The sequence below is a fragment of the Marmota flaviventris genome, chromosome 1 (assembly GCF_047511675.1).
Source record: "Marmota flaviventris isolate mMarFla1 chromosome 1, mMarFla1.hap1, whole genome shotgun sequence".
Lineage (NCBI taxonomy): Eukaryota > Metazoa > Chordata > Mammalia > Rodentia > Sciuridae > Marmota > Marmota flaviventris.
Window position 1 is genome coordinate 124,246,833 of NC_092498.1, and position 24,119 is coordinate 124,270,951.

Consider the following 24,119-nt stretch of genomic DNA (forward strand, 5'->3'; position numbering starts at 1 on the left):
CCAACCCAGCAAACATGGAAAACGGGGCAGCACTGAATGCTGGGATACGAGGAGGTGGCTCACAACGACCCTCCTCTCTGGTGGCATCTGAGAAGGGTCAGCAGCTCCACAGGGCAAGGCACTTGCACACGGGTCCTGAGGAGAGGGGCTGAGCCAATAAAGTCAGTAGCCTCCCCCGCCCAGGCCCTGATAAAGGTAAAGGGCAACTCCCTGGACTAAGAGAGCCCCCCATGTCTGCAACAATCTGCGTTCTCCAAAAGAGTCCACAGGTAACAAGAACAGCTACAAAGCCCTCGGGACAGTGGGTTGCACCAGCCCTGGAGTGGCAGCAGACCTCTGCAGGGTGAAAACGGCCTCCCAGTGCCGCTCAGTCAAGCCCTTCACACGCTGCATCTCGTCGATGACAAGGCACTTCCAGCGCACTCGTGAGAAGGCAGGGTAGCCTCTGAAGAACTGCTTGTAGGACGTGATGCAGATGTGGAAGCTGTTGGGCTCGGCCCACTCCTGCAGCAGAGAGAGAGCCACCTTCCCACCAGGCCTGCCCTGCGCCCCGCAGGCAGGCCACACATCGAGAGCAGCCCCACGGGGCTGCATGGCGACCTGCTCCTGCACATGACTGGCCCGCTCACCTTTTCCACCAAGCTAAAGCTCATTTGTTGACAGATCAAAATGCCTTGGAAGCAGTGACAACTGCCATTTGGAAAATATAGAGATTAGCCAGGCACAGTGGCACACACCCCGTAATCCTAGCTGCTCGGGAGGCTGAGGCAGGAGGACTGTGAATTCAAAGCCAGCCTCAGCAACTTAAATGCCCCATCTCTAAATAAAACATAAAATAGGACTGGGGATGTGGCTTAGTAGTTGAATGCTCTTGAGTTCAATCCCTGGTACCGGGAGGAAAAGAAAAACCCAAAGGAAATTGCCAAAGGGGACCCTGAAGGCGGGCAGCATCTGTAGTGGATAATCTGAACAAGTAAAAACCGTGTTCAGAGAATGTGGATACCTGCTGGCAGCTGACCGCTGTATGAAGCTTTTTAAAAGCAAGTTAGTAACTACATATGGAGTTTTGGTTTGAACGTGGCCCCTCCAAAATTCCTATGAAGCTGAACACCTGCTTATTAGGAATATAAGAGGAGGGGCCTTCTCTACCCTCATGGGCAGGTGGGACCCTGACCAAGGCTGTAGTGAACAGCTGATACTTCTGCCTGCCCCACACAAGGACTCAGCAATGAGGCGCCATCTGGTCAGCCAATGCTAGGCCTGCACAGAACAGGGACCACGAATGTCCTGGCCTCGGACTCCTGCCTCCTGATCCTCAGGAAGGAAGGCCTGTGTGTGGAGGACAAGTATGCAGCCTCTGGCACGGGTAGAGACTGACAGGCAGCACGCGCGCCCCCACTCCACACAGTCCGTCCCCAATGAGCCAGAACTGGAGACGCAATGAAACCTGCGGTTAGTGCACACTGGGCTGAGGGCCGGGGAACCGCAGCGGGGAGGAGGGCGGGAAGCTGCCCTGTGAGTTGTGAACCTTTCCAGGAACGCTGCCCTGGAGATGCCCCTGTTGGTCTGTGACCCTGAACTCAGGATGTGTCACGACCTCTCACCCAGGCTGGCGACACTCAGCGTGGGCCTGAGGCACAGCACCACAGCCTAGAAGGAAACGTGGTGTGCCTGCAAAGAGCAGGCTCAGGGGCTCGCTGCCCCAACGGCTCACAAGCCCAGAGGCTCGAGCAGCAACACCCAACATGTGTTAGGAAGCATGACTTCACATTCTGAAATGTCTTCTATGAAAATTAAGCTGGTTCTACATTCAGTTTTATTTCGGGAGAGAGAGAGGTACCTGTCTCTTTGCTTTGAGTTCTCTATGGCTGCCAACGTAGGAGAGGGTTTTGAGCCCAGGACACCAGCGTTTCAGCTCAAGCTCCCACTTGAGTATGTTACAACTTCTCACGACAACAAGATGGGGGCCCCAGTTACCTACAAAAGAAACCAGAATCACTTTAAAATAACTCCAGGTTCACTGCGATGGCTTTGAACAGAGAACTGACACAGTAGGTGCCAAATGGACCCGCATGGGAGGACACCAGCCATGAAGGGGAAGGCACGCTGCCCTCCCTAGCGCCACACCCCAGACTGCGCAGGCCCCTGAGGAGCACTGCTGAAGACAGAGTCGTGAGAACCCAGGTGGGTACAGACCATGGAGACCCCACTGCAGTTCCCGGGAGGAACTGCCCCCGCGAACCACAGGCAGAAGCAAGAGAACAGGCCATGCCCTCCCCAGAGCAGCAGGCATCCGGCAGCACAGGCCCATGCTGCTTTGGCAACATGATGGACAGATCCGCTCCTCACGGACACTGATCCCTGGCCATAGCACACCCAAGCCACCCAAGTAGGTAGTGGGAAAATTAAGGATCTAAAGCTACTCAGTGTAACACAGACACAGCAAATTCAAATTCCACACAGTAACTGAAACACAAATCAAGTTAAAAAACAGAATGGCAGACTTCAAAAAATACATATGTCTACAGCCACTACTTGGGAGGCACGAAACAATGACAAATCGCCAGGAGAAAACGGGCCTCAGTAGAAACAGGAATGCACGGAGAACAGAACACCAGAGGGCGGCAACTCTCCAGAGTACAGCCCCTCGTGGGAAGGCTACCCCAGGGCCAGCACACCCGGTACCAAACACGACACCCAACATGTGGCCGCCTGGGAGGAAAACATGGCTGTGCCCGCACACGTCTGCCAAGGTGGCCATTGGACAGGACACTTGCCACTTTGCCCATGGTCCGCATCAGGGAGGGAAGTAAGCAGACCAGGGACACCTCCTCTCCCTGGAAAGCAAGAGAAACCCTGTGCCCTCTGGGTGCTGAGCCTGGGACCAACTCTGTGGGCTGATCAGCAGTCCTAATGGAAAACTTGAGGAATGCACACTGCTCTGGGTGCTTCCTGCTGTCCAGGAGCAGCAGCCGAGAGACAGCAACATTCCTGACCCAAGTGAGAGACCCCCGAGATCTACACCAGCAGAGTTAGAGTAGGCGGCACACACTCCGAGCTCCTCCTTCCAACACCTGCAGATCTGCACCCTCCTGGCCCAGCCACCACCTCTCAGTGAAGTGCACCCTGCCCCTTCCAGCCTCCGCAACCACCAGCAGAGCAGCCCAGAGCCCACCTCCCCCAACACAGGGCCAACACTGCACAGACCTGGCGTGAGGCAGAGCCACATGAGCATACACAGGCCTTACAGCCCCAAGGCTGGCCAGGCCCTTCTGCCTCCCCTGCCTGTGCCCTCCAAGGACAGATGAGACAGATGACCTCCAGTCTTTACCACAGTCACTGCCCACCACCCAAGGCTTCAGTGACCTGCAGAAGCGAGCAAGTGCGGGCTGTAAATGAGCATTCTGAACTGCTTGGTGACACCTGCTCCGTGCCCTCCTTCCCGCCCAGGACACAAGCGTTCCCTGTTTGCAGACTGCGCCATGAGTGATACCCACTCAACTCTAGCTCAGTAGCCCTCTTGGCTATCAGATCGATGGCCACAGTGTCACAATGCTCGTGTTCAAGTGGCCCTAAGCACCAGAGCAGCAATGGACCTTGGCAGTGCATGTGCCCAGAGAGACACAACGCTGGCCTCCAGTGCACAGGGGGACATCCTCACCTCAGGGAAAAGGCAGCACAGAGAGAAGTGCTGCTGAGGATCAGGTACCCCAGTGTTTTGCAGCACAGCACCTGGAGAGAGGGGACTACTGTCCTTACAACAGGGCAAAGCACACACTTTCTTCACTGAAAAAACAGTAAGGCAAGGCGGCGTTCCCATTCTGAATTAGGTACACTTAGAAAATCTATTTTAAAGTGTTACATTTAAGTTGCATAATATTGCCGGGGCTCAGTGGCACACACTTGTGATCCCAGCAGCTCATGAGGCAGAGGCAGGAGGATCCCAAGTTCAAAGCCAGCCTCAGCAAAAGCGAGGCCCTGAGCAACTCAGTGAGACCCTGTCTCTAATACAAAACAGGGCTGGGGATGTAGCTTGTGGTCGAGTGCCCCCGAGTTCAATCCCTGGTACAAAAAAATAAATGAATAAATAAATGAATCGCATAATATTGGGTCAAAAAACAGAAACAAATTAATGGAAGAAAATTAGAAGAGCAGAAGCTGAAGCACTTTTATGTACTTAAAAACTGATCATGAGCCAGGTGTGGTAGCGCAGGCCTGCAATCCTAGCTATCGGGAGGCTGAGGCAGAGATGGCAACCCTCAGGCCAGCCCGGGCATCTTAGCAAGACCCAGTCTCCAAATACAGAAGGGAAAAGGCTGGGTGTGGCTCAGCATAGAGCACCTGGGTTCAATCCCCAGTCCCAGAGGAACAAAGGTCGTGCCCAGGCATTCCCACGATTCAGTCTGGCAGACCTGGCCTGCTCACCGGGAACGGCAGGCACTCACCTTCGTTGCAAGCGAGATGAGCAAAGAAAGCGATGACCTGCACCGCCTTGCCCAGCCCGGCCTCGTCCGCCAGAATGCCGTTGAGGTTCTTCCGGTACAGCTTGGCCAGCCAGTCCAGGCCGATCTTCTGATAATCTCGCAGGGCACCGTACAACAAGGAGGGCGCGCTGAACTTCACCTGTGACAATGACAGTAGAGGACGCCCGCCCGTGAGAACTGTCATCAGACCTTCCTCACACGGCAATCAAAGCGGTTGCGGCAAACCGGTGGGAGCAGACATCCATGGGACACGGAGAGAGAGGACTGCCTCTCCAGCAGCACGAGTGGCCAGATCGGAGCAGGTCTGGAAGCCGCTCACCCCCAGCGCCTCACCGTGGTGGTGACCCGGGCGCTGCCCTTGGGCAGCACAGCCTCAGCCACAGCAGTGACTTCTGCGATGTCCTTGGTGTTGGGCTTCCCCACGTTCACCCTCTCTGTAGCTTTGAACTGATCCATGATGAAGAGGGAGTCTATGAGAACCGAGTCCCTGCGGCTCTCCCTGTCACTGGGACAGTCGTCAGCATCTGGAACAAGAAACAGGTGGGTGGAGCAGCTGCTGTGCCTGTTACAAGCCTCGGTGTTAAAAAGAAGGAGGGAGAACAGGGAGGAGACACCTGAGATACAGTACTGGGCAGTGGTCTTCTCGTCTGTGACCCACCCTATGATCTGCAAAACCGTCTGAGCCACAGTGGACAATGCTGTGAAGTGCCAAGCTCAGGACCCTTCTGAGAAGTTCTGGAGCGTGACTGGCCCACACTGCTGGGCATCTGAAGGAGTTCTTTGTATCGACTGGCCACCAGTGTCACAGGGAGGCTTATGGTAAATCCCCAGCCCAGGGCCAGGAAAGCATAAGTCAGGATGTCTCCCAATCAGGAACCAGGAGGCGGCCAGCTGCCCACCCCAGACCCCAAGGTCCTAAAAGGCCTGAGCTCCTCAGGGACCTTCAGGCACCTGTCTCGGCCTCTCACGGCCTCACCCCTGCCTATGTCTAAGTGGAATGAAAACAGGACAGGGAGACATTTTTGGAGTATTCTGGGTATTTATCAGGAATATTTATTAATAAAAACTAAAACTACTTGAAACATGTTAAACTAACACAGAACAGCTTGGATAAATATGATAAAAACCTAAGTTCATGAAACGACGAGCCCTATAAACTGAAAGGAACCCCCCCAAGATCCCGTGACTAGTTAATCAGTAAAAAGCACAGAATTTAAAGTTTACTCAGTAAAACGTTAAACAGTAAATACGTTTGACTAAAAGAAAGGCGAAGCAATGCTTTTAGGTCAGCTTCAAGCCTTCTGGTAGGGGGCTCCGGGTCCAGCTGCTGGGCCCAGCTCCTGCCACGCCTGAGACCTACCCTCCTCTCCGCTCGTCTCGTCACACTCGGGGTCAGGTTGGGGCCACTGGAAATTTGGCAAAAAGGCACCTTCATACAACTTCATCAAATCCATCAGGGGCAGTTCAGCTGGGAAGAATATAGGAAGAAGATCGTCAGTCACACCACTCACCCGAGGGTCAGCAGGCAGGAGACGCGCCCTCCCTGCGCGTGGAGGACGCCCGCACAGCAGCAGAGGCTGTGTCTGTGTCACCTGTTGTGCCTGGGACCACAAGTGTCTCTGATGTCTAATGTGCAGATTTTCAAATATCTTGAGCATTCCTTAATCAGAAAATCTAAAGCCCAAAATGTTCCAAAATCCAAAACATTCTAAGCATTATTTTCTTGATGCTTGAAAATTTTTGTATTTCAAAGCATTTCAGATTTTGGATTTTCAGATTAGGGATATCCAAAACCTACAATTTCTAAAAGCACACTTATGTTTTTCTAAAAACTAAGAGGGTTGCCATTACTGACACAAGGTCTAAATATTTTCTTCAAAGTAGAATGAGATCTTTGAAATACAATGAGAAACAATTTTCATTCATAAAAGAACAAAACTTTTTTTCTGAAATCATCTGATAAATGTATGGTAACACTCACACACACAAAAAAAGTAGCGGGGGCGGGGGCTGGGGTTGTGGCTCAGTGGCAGAGCCCTTGCCTAGCACGTGTGAGGTTCTAGGTTTGATCCTCAGTAACACATAAAAATAAATAAAATAAAGGTATTATTTCCAACTACAACTAAAAAATATATATATATTTTTAAAAAGTAGCTGGGCATGGTGGTGCACTCTAATAATCCCAGCTAGACAGGAGGCTGAGACAAGAGGATTGTACATTCCAGACCAGCCCAAGCAACTTAACATAATCCTGCCTCAAAATTTAAAAAAGGGTTGGGGTGTAGCTCAGCCAAGAGCACTTGCCTAGCATGTGTGAGGCCCTAGGTTCAGTACTCAGCACAAGGAAAAAATAATGCCATTGGTGGAAAATAGCAGATGATTATGATAAATTAAAACACCAAGAGTCAAATAAAAATATAACAGGAATGACACAAGGCATTTTTGCCAGAACGGAGTGACGCCAGCGAGCCATTGAGATGATGATGGTCCGCCTAGGCCTGCTACTTTGGAGTTCTTGCGGGGATTCCTGGATGGGGAAGTGCCGGAGGAGGGAGTTCTGGTTGGAGTGTGGTGTATTCCTGGAGGAGCCGCGTGGGTTGCGTTCAGGAGAGTTCCCAGGGAGTGTGCTGGTGAAGTTTGGAAATAAAGTTTGTTCCTGCTTGAGTGGCTCGTGATTTGTGCCCAGCCAGACTGCGGCACCCAGCTGAGATGGTAAGGCAGGAGTCTCCTGGAGTCCCTCCATTTATGATTTAAATTACCCATGGCACTGGAATGACAGGCAGATCTGGGACAAAGCCAAGCAAGGTCACATAGGAGCCGCAGACTCCAAATGATGGACTGTGGTCCTCGAGAGGCACGTCTTCCACATCTGTGTGTCTGAGTGCTTTCATAGCACACGGCTGGGAAATTCATCTACTCCTCACATGGTGGCCACGTAGCAGGAGAAACTGCAAGACCCCCGTAGGATCCCTCAGGGTTCTCAGCAATGGCCTCTGGGTACATAAACTAGAAGCTCCAACACCAGGCATCATTTAATACAGTTACAACACATCAATAAAATAGATCGGAAAAAGAAGACTCCATTCAGATAGAAAGAGAAAACCCAAAATTTAACTTTCGTAACTGTGCACATGGCCATAGAGAAAACTCCCAGGCTCCTGAGGACCACGGAGACACCAACCTGAGCAAACACACTGGTTCACAGCTCTGTGTAGCCCTCACAGACAGGGGCCAGGGTTGGCCAGACATGTCCTGCCCACATAAGCGCCTGCTCAGGAAGGATAGACAGCTCTGAATGTCCAGCAAGAGCTGCCAGCCTGGAAAGGACGCCTCCAACCTGCCCATGTACACATTCCGACAGGATATCTTCATTAGAGGCCTGAGCCACAGGTACCGCAAGGCTGTGCCAACTCCCGAGCCACAGAGAAGAGCGGCAGGCCACTTCCATGTCTGGAAGCCACACATCAAGGATGCGGGTGCCATTAGCCGGGCCCATAGCAAGAAGCATGGCCAAAAGGCCACCAGAGAAGCATAGTAGAGTCATCTTCCAAACCCTGGGTCAGCATAAAGGAACGAATGAAAGACAGAGTAGGGGACAGAGTGATTTAAAATCATGTGGATCTAAGCTCAATTTAGTTATTTAATTAATACAGATGTACTAAACATGCCAATTTAAAGGTAGAGCTGCCATCATGCCTGTGATCCCAGCAACTCAGGAGGCTGACACAGAAGGATAGCAAGTTCAGGGCCAGCCGGGGCAACTTAGCAAGACCCTGTCTCAAAACAAAATAAAAGGACTGGGGCTACAGCTCCAGATTGAAGGGTGGAACACCCTTCAATCCCTGGTGCCAAAGGAAAACAAAAGACAGAGCATGGCAGAGGGGAGAGCATGGCAGAGGGGGAGAGCATGGCAGAGGGGAAGAGCACGGCAGAGAAAGAGCACGGCAGAGGGGAGAGCACGGCAGAGGGGAGAGCACGGCAGAGGGAAGAACACGACAGAGGGGGAGAGTATGGCAGAGGGGAGAGCATGGCAGAGGGGAGAGCACGGCAGAGGGGAGAGCACGGCAGAGGGGAGAGAGCATGGCAGAGAAAGAGCACGGCACAGGGAAGAGCACGGCACAGGGGAGAGCATGGCACAGGGGAGAGCATGGCACAGGGGAGAGCACGGCAGAGGGGAGAGCACGGCAGAGGGGAGAGCACGGCAGAAGGGGAGAGTATGGCAGAGGGGAGAGCATGGCAGAGGGAAGAGCATGGTAGAGGGAAGAGCATGGCAGAGGAAGACCTACTACATTCAATATGAGAAGCAAGAAGAACACAGATGAGATGTTAACAGAACCCCTCTCTGGAGGAGCCTCCACTATAGGTTCCAAAATCACAAAGCACACTAGGAAATGACTTGCCACTAGAAGAAACTCGAATGACAGCAGAATTATGTCCTCAAAAAATCCACACACGGATGAAGATCCAAGATGGCGGGCCAGAGGGAGACATCATTCTGTGTGGCTCCATGACCTGGGACTCAAGTAGTGAGAATACTACTTCTCTGTAAGCAATATTCCTGCTCCCACACAGGAATCACAGCCATTGTGCCCGTCTAGGGCTCCAGGCCACATCACCCGATTAGGTCTCCCAACTACTCGTCCATGCAGGTCTACTGGGTACCGGAGTGGGCACCATCAACACCTGCATAGAACTTTCGGCCACCCATCCGAGCAGAAATCATGGATGCCACTCCTACACAGGACACCTGGCAGCTTCCCACGCGCAGGACCTCCAGCCACCACTCCGATGTGGACCCCCATCTACCATCTTGGGACTCTGCAGCAGTGGAGGTACTGCGTACAGTGGCGTGCCTGCACCTGAGAACCTCACACAGGCTATGAAGTCAGCCAGCAGCCACACAGTGCACGCCAGAGGAGTTCGTCTCTGAACTCAATGTCCAACGCCATCATCCAGCTCCCCTCACCCAACCCAACACCCCATGGCTGAAAGCAGGAGCCTCCATCTTGGGCCACTTTCATCACCATTGTCAGTGGGGGCAACTCCCAGCTTGGAACTCCAGCTGGCCAGGTACCCAGTTTCTAACTCCCCCTCCCCCCAGCAGCCTGCCTCTACCCCTATACTGTGACACCCTGGTTACCTTCACCACCTTGAGGGCAGAAGACCCCACCTACTGGATGAGAAGGGAAGCAGGAAAGATCCAGATCTCTAACCAAAACAATCCCTGCTTCTTCGGTCAAGATTTTTTTTTTCCCTCTCCCTCTCTATTCTCCCACCCTCACCTCCCCAGCATACATGAAACCAAGTACTTTGCATGAATTAGGATTTTGAGGACTGGGACGTCTGAATAGTATATTACAGCTGTGTTGTATAGTCTTTTTTTTTTCTTTTACCCCATCAATTTCTACTATCTTAACATTTTTAATTTTTCTTAATATGTATGTGTTTGTTTTATGTACTCTACTGTCTTCCGACTTACTTGTATACCCAAAATTACTTCCTCTCCCTTCTCCTGCTGCTAATCTTCCTCTTTAGATTTCTCTTTCACACTTCCTAAATCTATCTCCTCACCTCCTTCCTCCTTAGCATATCATCCTACTCCTCGCCCCCAGTTCTTTGTCCACCATCCGAAACTGTAAACCCTTTTTACCAACAGTATATTGTAGATAAAAATTGAATTCACCATTTCTGTACATTATAACCAAACTGTAAACGTCTTAATAGCAAACATTTGTTTTTAGGGTGCACACTATTTGTATTGGGATCCGATAACTTTGTCCTTCACCTCAGAGGAGAGGTATTGGATCCCTACAGGGGCACTGTAAGCCTATAGGGTAAAAAGATAACATCTCGGATCTGCAGTGCTAGAAGGAAGACACACAAGCAATATGAAGAGACAAGGGAAGAAAGTGCCCCAAACTTATCAAGATACCACATTATTAGAATCCATGGCCAGCACAGCAGAAGTAAGGACAGAGAAGGAGTTCAGGATGTACATGATTAAAATGCTCTGTAAATTAAAGGATGACATAAGAGAGCAAATCCAGGCAGCAAAAGACCATTTTGACAAAGAGCTACATAAACAAATACAGGAAGCAAAAGATTACCTTCAATAGGGAGATACAGGTTCTTTAAAAAAAACAAAAACAAAACACAGAAATCCTTGAAATGAAAGAAACAATAAACCAAATTAAAAGTTCCATTGAAAGCATCACCAACAGATTAGACCACTTGGGAGACAGGACCTCAGACAATGAAGACAAAATATATAATCTTGAAAGAATGTAGAAAACACAGTAAAAATGGTACGAAACCATGAGCAGAACATTCAAGAAATATGCGACAGCATAAAAAGACAAAATTTACGAGTTATTACAAGAGAGGAAGGAATAGAGTTCCAAACCAAAGGAATGAGCAATCCATTCAATGAAATAATATCAGAAATTGTCCAAACATTAAGAATGAATTGGAAAGCCAAATTCAAGAGACTTATAGGATGCCAAATGCACAAAATCACCACAGATCCACACCAAGGCACATTATAATGAAAATGACTAACATACAGAATAAGGAGAGAATTTTAAAAGCCATGAGAGAAAGGAATCAGATTATATATAGGGGGAAACCAATTAGATTATGTGCAGATTTTTCAACCCAAACCCTGAAAGCTTGAAGATCCTGTAACAATATATATCAAGCTCTGAAAGAAAATGGATGTCAACCAAGAATCATTTTTTTTTTAATAATTTTTTTGGTAGTTGTAGATGGACAGCATGCCTTTATTTTATCTGTTTATTTTTATGTGGTACTGAGCATCAAACACAGGGCCTTACACATACTAGGCAAGCGCTCTGCCACTGAGCTACAGCCCCTCAACCAAGAATCATATCCAGCAAAATTAAGCTTTAGATTTGATGATGAAACAAAAACGTTCCATGATAAACAAAAGTTACAACTCAAAGCCGGCACTACAGAACATCCTTGGCAAAATATTCCATGAAAAGGAATTGAAAAATAACAAAGAAAATTAGCAAAGGGAGGTATTACACTAAAGGAAAAACTAACGAAAGGAGAAACCAATCAAGTTAAATACCAAAAGTAAACAAAAATGGCTGGGAATACAAAGCATGTCTCAATAATAACCTAATGGCCTAAACTCACCAATCAAAAGACAGAGACTGGCAGATTGGATTTTTTTAAAAAAGATCCAACATTATGCTACCTCCAAGAGACTCATCTCATAGGAAAAAACACCCACAGACTGAAGGTGAAAGGTTGGGAAAAAATATACCTCTCACATGAACTGCGGAAGCAAGCAGGGGTTTCCATCTTCGTACCAAATAAAGTAGACTTTAAACTAAAGTCAATCACTACATATTGCTCAAGGGAACAATACACCAACAAGACATAACAATTATAAATATACATGCCCCAAACTATGGAGCATCTATGTTTATAAAAATTTTCTTAAGTTCAAGAGTCAAATAGACCAGAACACAATAATTCTGGGTGACTTTAACACACCTCTTTCACCACTGGATAGATCTTCCAAACAAAAGCTGAATAAAGAAACTATAGATCTCAATAATACAATCAAGAAATTAGACTTAACTGACATATATAGAACATTTCATCCTTCAATGAGTGAATACACTTACTTCTCAGCAGCACATGGATTCTTCTCTAAAATAGACCAAAAACAACTCTTAGCAAATACAAAAAAGGTAGAGATACTACTCTGCATTCTATCAGATCATAATGGAATGAAATTACAAATCAATGCTAAAATAAAAAATAAAAGCTACTCCAACACCTGGACACTAAATAATATACTAATGAATGAACAATAGGTTGCAGAAGATATCAAGGAGGAGATTAAAATATTCTTAGAGGTGAAAAGAACATAGATACATCGTATCAAAATCTCTGGAACATTGGGAAAGCAGTACTAAGAGGAAAGTTCATTGCATGGAGCTCATTCCTCAAAAGAAGAAAAATAAATGACTTAACATTACATCTTAAAGCCCTAGAAAAAGAAGAACAAATAAACTCCAAAAGCAGTAGAAAATAGGAAATAATTAAAATCAACACTGAAATCCATGAAATTGAAACAAAAGAAACAACTGAAAAAATTGACAAAACAAAAAGTTGGTTCTTTGAAAATAAATTAACAAACTCTTAGCCATGCTGATGAAGAGCAGGAGAGAAAACTCAAATTACTAACATAAGTGATGAAAAAGGAAATATCACAACAGACACCATAGAAATTCAGAAGATAATTAGAAATTATTCTGAAAACTTGGACTCCAATAACATAGAAAATATCAAAGGCATTGACAAATTTCTAGAGACATATGATTTGCCCAATTGAATCAGGATGATATACACAATTTAAACAGATCAATTTCAAGCGATGAAATAAAAGGTGCCATCAGAAGCCTTCCAACCAAGAAAAGCCTGGGAGCAGATGAATACACAGCCAAGTTCTACAAGACCTTTAAAAAAGAACTAACACCAATACTCTTCAATGTATTTCAGGAAATAGAAAAAGAGAGGGCACTTCCAAACTCATTCTATGAGGCCAATATCACCCTGATTCCAAAAGCAGGCAAAGACACTTCAAAGAAAGAAAACTTCACACCAATATCTCCAATGAACATAGATGCAAAAGTTCTCAATAAAATTCTGGCAAATCATATACAAAAACATATCAAAAAGATAGTGCACCACAATCAAGTGGGGTTCATCCCAGGGATGAACAGGTTGGTTCAACATATGCAAATCAATAAATGTAATTCATCACATCAATATTAAAAATAAGAACCATATGATCATCTCAAGAGACATAGAAAAAAAGCATTCAACAAAATACAGCACCCCTTCATATTCAAAAGACTAGAAAAACTAGTGATATCAGGAACATACCTCAACATTGTAAAAGCTATCTATGCTAAGCCCCAGGCCAACCTCATTCTAAATGGAAAAAATTGAAAACATTCCCTCTAAAAACTGGAACAAGACAGGGATGCCCTCTTTCACCACTTCTATTTAACATAGTTCTTAAAACAGTGGCCAGAGCAATTAGACAGATGAAAGAAATTAAAGGAAAACAGATAGGAAAAGAAGAACTCAAATTAGCACTATTTGCTGATGATGTGATTTTATACCTAGAAGACCCAAAAAATTCCACCAGAAAACTTATAGAACTAGTAAATGAATTCAGCAAAGTAGCAGGATATAAAATTAACACCATAAATCAAAGACACTTCTGTATATCAGTGACAAATCTTCTGAAAGGGAAATAAGAAAATTACCCCATTTACAATAGCCTTGAAAAAAATAAAATACTTGGGAATCAACCTAACAAAGGAGGTGAAAGACATTTATAACAAAAACTAAAAAACACTAAAGAAATTAAAGAAGACCCTAGAAGATGGGAAGATCTCCCATGTTCTTGGATAGGCAGTGTTGAGAGCCAGAGACAAAGGGGCCCCAGCAAACTTTCAGACTGCCCGCTGATGATTGGCTCACAGCAGCCCCAGCAACTTCTAGCTGATTGGCTCCTCTGTGGTGATGCTCATTGAGCTGTTTCCCCACCCTTTCAGATTGCCAGCTGATGATTGGCTCACAGCGGCCCCAGCAACTTCTAGCTGATTGGCTCCTCTGCGGTGATGCTCATTGGGCTGTTTCCCTGCCCTTTCAGACCACAGAGCTGCTCATTGGGGGACTTTTTTGGCTCTGCCCACGCGAAACAGCCAATGGGCCTCAAGAGCAAGAGGAGTGGGGGAGGTTGAGAGGCTTGTGGGAAGCCGATGGTGGCAGTTGGGCTCTGAGGATTTTTCCTGAGGAGCTGTTTTGTTTTGCATGTGTGATTCTAAAAATAAAGTTCGTTTCTTTTGACAAGTGGCTCCTGAATTGTGCCCAGCCAGACTGCGGCAGGCAGAATTAATATTGTCAAAATGACCATACTACCAAAAGCATTATACAGATTTAATGCAATTCCAATCAAAATCCCAATGGCATTCCTTATAGAAATAAAAAAAAGCAGTCATGAAAATCATTTGAAAAAAATAAAAGACCCAGAATAGCTAAAGCAATCCTTAGCAAGAAGAGTAGAGCAGGTGGCATCACTATTCCAGACCTTAAACTATACTACACAGCAATAGTAACAAAAAGGAAAAAAAAAAAAAAATAACAAAAAGAGCATGGTATTGGCACCAAAACAGACTTGTAGACCAACTGTACAGAATAGAGGACACAGAGACTAACCCACATAACTACAGTTATCTTATATTAGACGAAGGCGCCCAAAACATGCATTGGAGAGAAGATAGCTTCTTCAACAAATGCTGCTGGGAAAACTGGAAATCCATATGCAACAAAATGAAATTAAACCGCTGTCTCTCACCATGCACAAAACTCAACTCAAAGTGGATCAAAGACTTAGGAATTAAACCAGAGACTCTGCGTCTAATAGAAGAAAAAGTAGGCCCACATCTCCATCATATTGGATTAGGCCCCTACTTCCTTAATAAGACTCTTATAGCATGAGAATTAAAATCAAGAATTAATAAATGGTATAGATTCAAACTAAAAAGCTTCTTCTCAGGAAAAGAAATAATCGGTGAGGTGAATAGAGAGCCTACAGCTTGGGAGCAAATTTTTACCACTTGCACATCAGAGAGAGTACCAATCTCTAGATATATAAAGAACTAAAAAAGCTAAACAGCCAAAAAAAAAAAAAAAAAATCAATAAATGGGCCAAAGAAATGAAGAGACACCTCTCAGAAGATGATATACAATCAATCAACAAATATATGAAAAAATTTTCAACATCTTTAACAATTAGAGAAATGCTAATCAAAACTACTCTAAGATTTTATCTCACTCCAGTCAGAATGGCAGCTATTATGAATATAAACAACAATAAGTGTTGGCAAGATGTGGGGAAAAAGGCACACTCATATACTGTTGGTGGGACTGCAAAATGGTGTAGCCAATATGGAAAGCAGTATGGAGATTCCTTGGAAAATTGGGAATGGAACCAACATTTGACCCACTCCTTGGTCTATACTCAAAGGACTAAAAACAGCATACTACAAGGACTTAGCCATATCAATGTTTATTGCAGCACAATTCACAATAGCTAAACTGTGGCCAACCTAGATGCCCTTCAGTAGATTAACGGATAAAGAAAATGTGGTATAGATACAAAATGGAACATTACTCAGCAATGGCATTTGCAGGTACATGGATGGAGTTGGAGAATATAATGCTAAGTGAAGTTAGCCAATTCCCAAAAAACAAATGCTGAATGTTTTCTCTGATATAAGGAGGCTGATTCATAGTGGGGTTTGGAGGGGGGCAAGGGAGGATTAAACGGACTCTAGATGGGGCAGAGGGGTGGGAGGGGAAGGAAGGGGGAAAGGGGGCAAAAAAGATGGTGGAATGAGATGGACATCATTACCCTGAGTACATGTATGAAGACACGAATGGCGTGAATATACTTTGTATACAACCAGAAATATGGAAAATTGTGTTCTATATGTATAATTTGAATTGTAATGCATTCTGCTATCATTTATATAACAAATTAGAATAAGAAATTTAAAAAATATATTCTATTGCTACTTGACTTTTCCTTTTTGATTTATAAATGTTTATATTAAAAATATTAATCCTCTGTCAAAAAAAAAAAAAAATCCACACATAGAATCACCAGGTACAGGCTGTGAAGTCATGTTTAAAGAAATAAGAGACAAGGAATATGTGAACAAAGGTGGGGGGTCGGGGTGCCACTCAGTGGCAGGCGCTGGCCGCACGCACAGGCCCTGGGTCCACCCCAGAGCCACCATGGAAAAACAGTGTCTTCAAACAACTGTGCTAGCAGAAATTTAAAATTCAGTGGCCGGGTCGGCCATTGGCTAAGTAGAGCTTAAAACAGTTATGAAATAGAAAAGAGGAGGAGAAACGTGTGCCCACTATCATGACAGGAAGTGACTCAATCCGCAGATCAAGGGGACAAATATGACCACTAAGGACACTGAAGAGCAGACCCCGCCATCAGCAGGCCACACACAGGGCCACCTGCAGCGCTGCACCACAGCTCTGCCTGTGTCCTGGTGAGGGGAATGGGGGCATGCGGAACTGGTCCCTGGAAAATCCACCAACACCGAGTGCAGATGATAGGGATGTGCCATCCTGCCAGTGCAGTCAGTTCAGATGAAGAACCACGTGGCCACCCCCAGGGTGGGTCCAGAAATTAAGAGAGCCACAGGACAATATACACATACACACGGGAGATCCGAAAACACTCATACTGAGTAAGACCAGAAATTAGGTCTTTTAATGTTTACGTTAAGGAGGTGATGAAAATGGACGAGTTAATGATCCACCTCCAGAAATAAGAACACAAGAGCAAAAACAAAATACAGAGGAGCCGGGAATGTGGCACACCTGTGATGGCAGGGGATCACAAGTCCCAGACCTGCCAGGACACTAGAAACATAAGGCAGAGGAGGGCTGGAGGACACCCTAGGGTCACGATCCAGTAATTAAAAAAGAGAGCAAAAGAAGAAATAGTAAGAGCAGAAAATGGCAAAACAGAAGACAAGATTCAGACTCAAGGTAAAAAAGACAAGGACACAGACAAACCTGGGCTGAGTGCTCAAGGAAATGGGAAGGGCCGTCAGGACAAACAGCAGGGAGCTCACCTGGACCAAGCCATCAAAGGCCCAGACAGTGCAGCCCTCAGCTAATCAGGAAGAGGGACAGAGCCCTGCACTGTCCCACAGCCACCTGTGTCCCGTCCCAGGTCAGGACAACCTGACCTGCAGCCCAAAGCCATCCTGTGTACTCTGCGCACAGCGGCACAGGTGCTGAACAGACCCCGAGCAGGAAGTCGAGCAGCAGACACAAGGGGCTTTAGAGTGCGGCCACACGTGAAAGCAGCCCACCATGACTGACCTCAGGCAAGACGCCACCAACCGAGGCCTGCAAGGACAAGCGTGCAGGAAGCACAAGGCCCATGCGTGACAGAAGGGCACACAGCTGGTAAAGGCCCTGCCTCAGTCCCACGTGTGGGCCCAAGAGCAGCCAAGGAAAGCCATCCTCACGCCCTCCCACAGCAGCAGCAAAGAGCGGAACTCACACCAGGGCAGGCCCCCCACTCCAGCTGCAAAACCACCAGGGAGACGCCAGGGGAGAACAGATAGCCTGACACCATCCCAGCTGGGCAGCAACAAACAGATCTGCACAAACAGGCATGACTCTACCCGTTCCGCTCTGCAGAGACCAGGGAGAGAGTTCAGCCAAGCTGCTGGACATGGGATCAAGTGTATGCCTGCTTCCCAGGACCTGGGAGACTGAGGCAGAAGAACCACAGCAGGTTCCAGGCAAGCTTGGCACCCAAGCAACACTCAAAAAAAAAAGTGCTGGGCAGGGGTGCAATGTAGCTCAGTGGCAGAGCATCCTGGGTTCAATCCCAAGTACTAAGTAAATAAAGAAAATTAGAAGTAGTGCCCGGAATACATAAAGAACACGCACAGGACAACAAGGCAAAGAAACCCCACACTAAAACGTGACCCAGGTCAGGAAAACCTGACCTGCAGCCCATGAGAAGCCCCATGAGAAGATGCTCCTCACCAGCTACCAAAGAACCGTGCTCCTACACCCCAGGAAAACCTCATGGCAGTCTGCGCAGAGTCTGACTGTGGCATGCGGAACAGCCACGTTCCACAGAAGATGCAGAGCGGCAGGCAGAGCAAGCCCAAGGAGCCCTGCAGCCCCTCCCCGGGCACAGAGTGCTCCGTGCCACACACAGGAAGAGAACACCCCAGCAGCCCTCCTGCCCACAGAATGTGACCCTGCTGACATGCAGAACATCGTGGGGCACGAGCCCAGTGTGTGTGAAGCCACAGCGGCAGACGGGGAGGGAAAGCAGAGGACGATCCACCAGAAGGGCAGAGGCAGCAGCAGGTGGGACAGGAGTAGAGGCGAGCAGCACCATGTGTGGCTTCCAGCAGGCACCACACTGTCCTTGTGAACTGGGTGGCCTATGGCAATGTGACCTGCATACTGCTACCCTGTGTCTGATGTGTCATTTCTGAATGCACTTGTGGCCGGCTGGGAACAGCTCAGTCAGGGAGCGCTTGCTTTCCAGGTGCAAAGCCCTGGGTTCAATTCCCGACACCACAAAAAATATTAGTTTCTTGGCTGAACAGGCTTCTTCCTCTCAAGACAGCCTGCAACCTAACCTCCCTTGAATGTGTACTTTTTTCCTGAATAAATCACTGTGCCTCAATAAAAAATAAAATGACACCGTTTTTTTTTTTTTTTTTTTTTAAATCACGTGCTATCTGATGTCTAATAAACACAACATTAAGTCAGTGCCGAGAACCTACCTTCCTTGGCCAAGTTGGACAGCTCTGTGTGGTGGTCCACAAGCCCTTCATGCGCTTCCTCCTCTTCAATGGTCTCCTCTTCATCTTCCACTGAAATGGGCATCACCAAAGGTCAGGGACAGGCCAGGCTCTCAGGGAGTACCTGAACATTCCCCACTGAACTGCCAGCCTTACTACTAAAGAAACTGCGAGTAGGCACCAGAGCCCGCTCGCCAGCCCTGGCCTGCTGCCTGCTGCAGAGGTAAGCAGGAAGCACGCTCTCCCCCACCTTCAAGAGGCAGTGAAATCCTGCTTCCTCACAGGACAGGCCACAGGGAGTGTCACCAACTTCCCACTGACTCCCAGCCCCACTGCAGAGATCCACGGGCACATAGCTTGGCCCTGAGCTCTTGACCCATCCCCAGGAGGAGTAGGCCATTCCCAGCCCACACCCTCCCAGCTCTCCTTTGCCCTGATGCTACCAGCTCAGACAGGCTCTACCCATCCATCTTCAGACTGTAGCCCACACCCTCTCTCGTCCTGGCAAATCAGAGCTGGTGATGTCCTAGCAGCAAAGCCCTCCACCATGGACCCCACTCCCCTGGGGCCCGGCCAGGGTGCTGCACCCTCTTTCTCAACAGCAGCCCTCAGCAGGCTCCATCCAGTGGACACCCATGCATGTCCTGCCTCCATCCTACGAGCACAATGCACAAGCAATTCAAAGCCTCTCCCACCCCAGTCCTCACTTCCTCACTTCCCCACCGTCCACCAGTGGAGCTGCTGGAGGGAGGCTTGGCCCTAGGACAGGGAGTGGGTTGGAGAGGCACGCAGTGAGAGAGCAAGGTCTGAAAGCACCACACGTGGTGTGTACCCAGGCACCTTGGTCATCTAAGCCACGGTCGCCTGCTCCTGCCTTTGCAGCAGAACATGATCCTAACTGGACCAAAGACCGAGCCCTTCTGCCAACTGATGCACACCAGAGCCTCAGACTTCCAGAACCTCACAAAGCTGGGCCACCAAGCCAACAAGACTGCACTGTCACCGCAGGTGCACTGCTCAGACTGCCCACTCCTGCCCTATCCACAGGATCTGCACACAGGTTAGAAGCCGATGCCCCAGAATGCCCAGCTCACTCACACCTGGTGGCTACACCTATTTCACTCTCCAGTGGGTGATAATGCCTGAACACCACAAGTGTGCCTCAAAGGAGCCCGCAGCAGGCAACTGTCACCTTGGACTGAAGGCAGCAGGCACACCTGGCCGCAACCTGACACATCCACCCCAGTGCACCAGGGCCACCCTCAAAGACAGGCACTCAGATGTGCCATCTGAGCAAGTGGCCCCAAGACCCTCTAAATGCATGAGGGTCGCCACATCCCACACTCAGACACCACCGCGGTCTCCACGACCCTCCAGCAGACCAGGAGGCACCCGGGTGAATGCAGGGAGTCGGACTTCCCAACCAGCTCAACAGGGCCAGGCAGCATGGACTGCAAGCCCTGCCCACCGATGGGCAGCACCAAGGGCCAGGGACAGACCTTCATCATCAGTCAAAGAGGTGCTGGCTTTCCTTTTCCTTCCAGATATTCCCGAGTCCTGAAAGAGAATAAAATCACAAACATGGTATCTGGAATTGCAGAAGGGAAAGTCAGGAAGAAATGCCTATTCTGCATGTGCCCACGAGGATGGCAGGAGACCCTGGGCGGAGGTGGAGTGGGGTGTAGGTCCCACCAGTTGCACCATTCCAAGTGGCCTAGTGGACTTCTCACAGGAGACCAGGGCTCTGAGTGCCAGTTTGTTTTTAAAGCAGGCTGATTTTTACAATCAAAGGAATAGTATTCATGACAAACAAATTCCTCCCAATGGAAACGAATGGCCCCCCACACTAGAACACCATGTTCTCTTCACTGTTTTCGTCCCTTCTTACACAGTAGAGTGACAGACCAGAACCTACCAGGAAGTGCTCAGGAAACGTGCCACATCCCCTAGCTCTTGACTCCTTCCCTGAGGAGATGAGAGATGTGGTTAGCTTTGGCCAAAGCTGTGGAAAGACCAGCTCCTCACTTGGCCTGCATTTGTGTGAGCTACACTCCTCCCTCCTACGACCCCAGACAGACCGTCACAGGTCTGTGACCTTTCACAAGGGGTCACCTCTGGGACTCCACTTCCAGTAACGAGAAGCATACGCCCACCCAGGGTCTGCCCAAGTGCCAGAAGATACAGTGAATGCAGCCTGAACCAGGTTCTGGCACGTGCCCAATGAGAGGTGCCTAATGCCTGGGGCGGCTACTGCAGGCATGTCTGCAGGAAGGATGACGCAGAGGCACAGCCTGGCAGACACTTGATGATCCATCTCCCTGTCCACGAACTGACCACAGCAATGGGGGCGAGACCTCAGTTCTGAGTGTGCAGAGCTGACCAACTTGGGGTGCCGGCTCACATGAACACACCTCAAAAGAACTGAAATAAAAATCTAGACTAGCTAAATGGATGGAGCTGGAGAATATCATGCCAAGCAAAATAAGCCAATCCCCAAAAACCAAAGGATAAATGTTTTCTCTAATATGCAGATACTAATTCACAATGAGGTGTGGGGGGCACTAGGGAAGAATGTTACCTTAGATTAGGTAGAGGGGAATGAGGGGAGGGGAGGGAAGGGATGTGGGGATTGGAAGGACAAAACGGAACAGACATGACTTTATGTGTATGCATGGCTGCATGACCATGTGATTCTATAATACGTACAAACAGAAAAATGAGAAATTATTTCCCATCTACATATGGTATATCGAAACTCATAAATGCATTCCACTGCTATGTGTAACTAATTAAAACAAATTTTAAAATGAAAAACAAAAAGCTAGACCAGCTACACAAAGACTAATGTAGCAACCAGGAAGACTAGACATGCAGAAGGGGTCACCGACCAGCCCTCCCGGGCAGCTCTGCAAGAGGCCATCACACCCCAAAGCTGCTGGGTGAGCAGTGGAGGAGAGTAAAGCACAGCAGAAACAACATTCTGGGTGTCCCCCTGGGTGCTGGTGAACCGAGGCTCACCATGCTGAGCAAGCCTGCTCCACTGAGCCATGCCCCGCCCGGGGAAGGCTTCCCAAGAGCAACATACCTTTCCTAGAAACCTGCTGCAAGTTCAAGGCCTTTTTCCTCCTTTCTTCTAATTCTACTTGTAGTTTTATTTCTACAACCTAAATACAAAGAAATCAATAGCCAGTTATTAAGGACCTAAGTTACAGAAGTTCTGTATATAATACATTAAAACTTATACACATAAATAAATAAAAGCAATTGTCCAGCCTCACTTCACACCACTTAGTAAAACATCCAGTTTGATGCTTTTCCACTTGATTTGTGTCTAGCTCTACCCTGCCCAATGTCTACATCCTGGGAGAGAGGACGCGTGCTGGCACCTCCCCTGGGCACAACTCGCCTGTCCGATGTTTGACCAGAAGTGCTCGATCTCCCGGGCAGCGGAGGCAGCAATGCGCCTCAGCCTGTCCTGCTCCTCTTTCTTCCCTCGCTGCTCCCGAAGCTTCTGTTCCTCGTGGTGGCGAGCCACGGTCCTGACGAGCTGGCAAACAAAGGTTCAGAGTTTAACTTCTGCCCCAGGTCATGCTAGAACAAAGGAATATCTACATTTTAGAGAAACTCTTCTGCCAAGACGCATCTATACATTTAGAAATCAGCAGGAGACACTGGTACAAGCAAAACCCACCACAGACTTTCTGCCTGGCTTCCCTAGAAAGTGCTGTTCTACACAACACAATGATGTCCTCCTGCGCAGGATACACTGCGTTGCAGCCCCCTCCCCGCTGCACAAGACCGATGCCTTCCCCTCACCACACACAAACCAGAATCACACTTTTCTTTTTCTATGATTTTGGTACCGGGGACTGAACCCAGGGGCACTTAACCACTGAGCCACGTCCCCAGCCCTTTTTACTTTATATTTTGAGACAGGGTCTCATAAGTCACTGAGGCTGGCCTGGGGCTTGCCACTTTGCCTCGATCCCTCGGTGCTGGGACCATAGGCGTGGCCGCTGCTGACGGGCTGCAAGCACCTCCTGGCAAGAGTGCGCAGGATCACGGCTGCTGTGCTGCATGGTCCAGCTGTGCTCCGGCAGCTGCTGCCCTGCCAGCTGCATCCCCAGGGGCAGTGAGGGGAAGCGAGGGGTGCACACCCGAGACACCAACATCCACATGCTGTCCAGCCAATGCCCACCCCAACGCCTACATGTCCAGTCCCCCACCCTGTCCATGCCAGTGTCCACCTGTGCAGGACCGTTTTCCACAACTTACAGGACATCTGGGATTTTTCTGAAACACCCATGGATCACACTTGAGGCCTTTTATTCTCAGAGCCCCACTGTCCCCTCTGGTAGCAGCCCCACCCTTCCTAACCCTGAAGGAATGTGTACAGAGCAGGGGGCAAAGATCAAGCTCAGACCTCAGCAGGGGAGGGTAAAAGGGCCATGCCCAGCCTGAAGAGTGGTCCACGACACAGCAGGACAGCAGGCCCCAGCTGCTCACACAGTGAGGACAGCCCACGTGTCCCAGACACCAGTCACCTGCTCCACTTTTCTACAACCAACAGCCACACCTCCAGAGTCTCCCAAGAACTGACAGGTGGGCATGCAAACCAGGGGTGTTAAAAGGCCAGGCAGCAATGCATGGGGTAGGGTGGGCAGATCAGGGTACACCTGGCCACCCATTAACCAAGGCCTGCTGCTCCAGGCTCTCAGCGCCTCGGCTCCCTGATCAGCCCTGGACACCTGCAGAATCTGGGGTGCTGGAGGCAGACTAATTCCAACCACTAGGCAAAACCAGAAAAGGCACCCAATCTCTACACCAGAACTGCAGCGGAGGACACGCCTGTTCTGATAGGCCCCCTTCAAGGCAGAGGAGGCCATCTCAGTTACCTTGCTGCAAGAGTAAAATGTTCTCCTATGCAGGACCAGCAGGAGCCTTCAGGGAACTGGCCCCAGGCGGCCCACTGACTACAGCCACCCCCAGTGGACCCACCTTCCTAGCAGCAGCCAACTTCCACCTCCGCTCCTGGGCAAAGTCCGTGGCCATCCACTGCACCTCCTCCAGCAGGTAGTCCCAGTGCGACTTGGGACGTGGGGCCTCCTGCAGTTTTGGCAGTCGTCTCAGGGACCACAAGCCTTCCTTCCTCAGATCTGCTACGCGCTGATGGATGTGGTTTTCCTGTAAGGGATGCAGTACAGGGGAGGTAAGC

At 48.6% G+C, this 24,119-nt stretch overlaps 1 protein-coding gene across 7 annotated transcripts in view; it reads right to left on the minus strand.

Annotated features, from left to right (window-relative positions):
• The window catches only part of Ep400 (E1A binding protein p400), a 100,899-nt gene that overhangs the window by 45,064 nt on the left and 31,716 nt on the right, over nt 1-24,119 (minus strand). For all 7 annotated transcript variants that reach the window (XM_027952026.2, XM_027952025.2, XM_071615866.1 and 4 more), the window contains 11 exons: nt 23,903-24,088; nt 22,311-22,451; nt 21,990-22,068; nt 20,820-20,869; nt 20,404-20,461; nt 18,887-18,976; nt 5,845-5,952; nt 4,818-5,008; nt 4,446-4,623; nt 1,841-1,977; nt 335-504 (listed from right to left, as the gene is read on the minus strand). In XM_027952026.2, the coding sequence (XP_027807827.2) occupies nt 335-504; nt 1,841-1,977; nt 4,446-4,623; nt 4,818-5,008; nt 5,845-5,952; nt 18,887-18,976; nt 20,404-20,461; nt 20,820-20,869; nt 21,990-22,068; nt 22,311-22,451; nt 23,903-24,088 (1,388 nt within the window). The remainder of the gene's footprint in view (nt 1-334; nt 505-1,840; nt 1,978-4,445; nt 4,624-4,817; nt 5,009-5,844; nt 5,953-18,886; nt 18,977-20,403; nt 20,462-20,819; nt 20,870-21,989; nt 22,069-22,310; nt 22,452-23,902; nt 24,089-24,119) is intronic.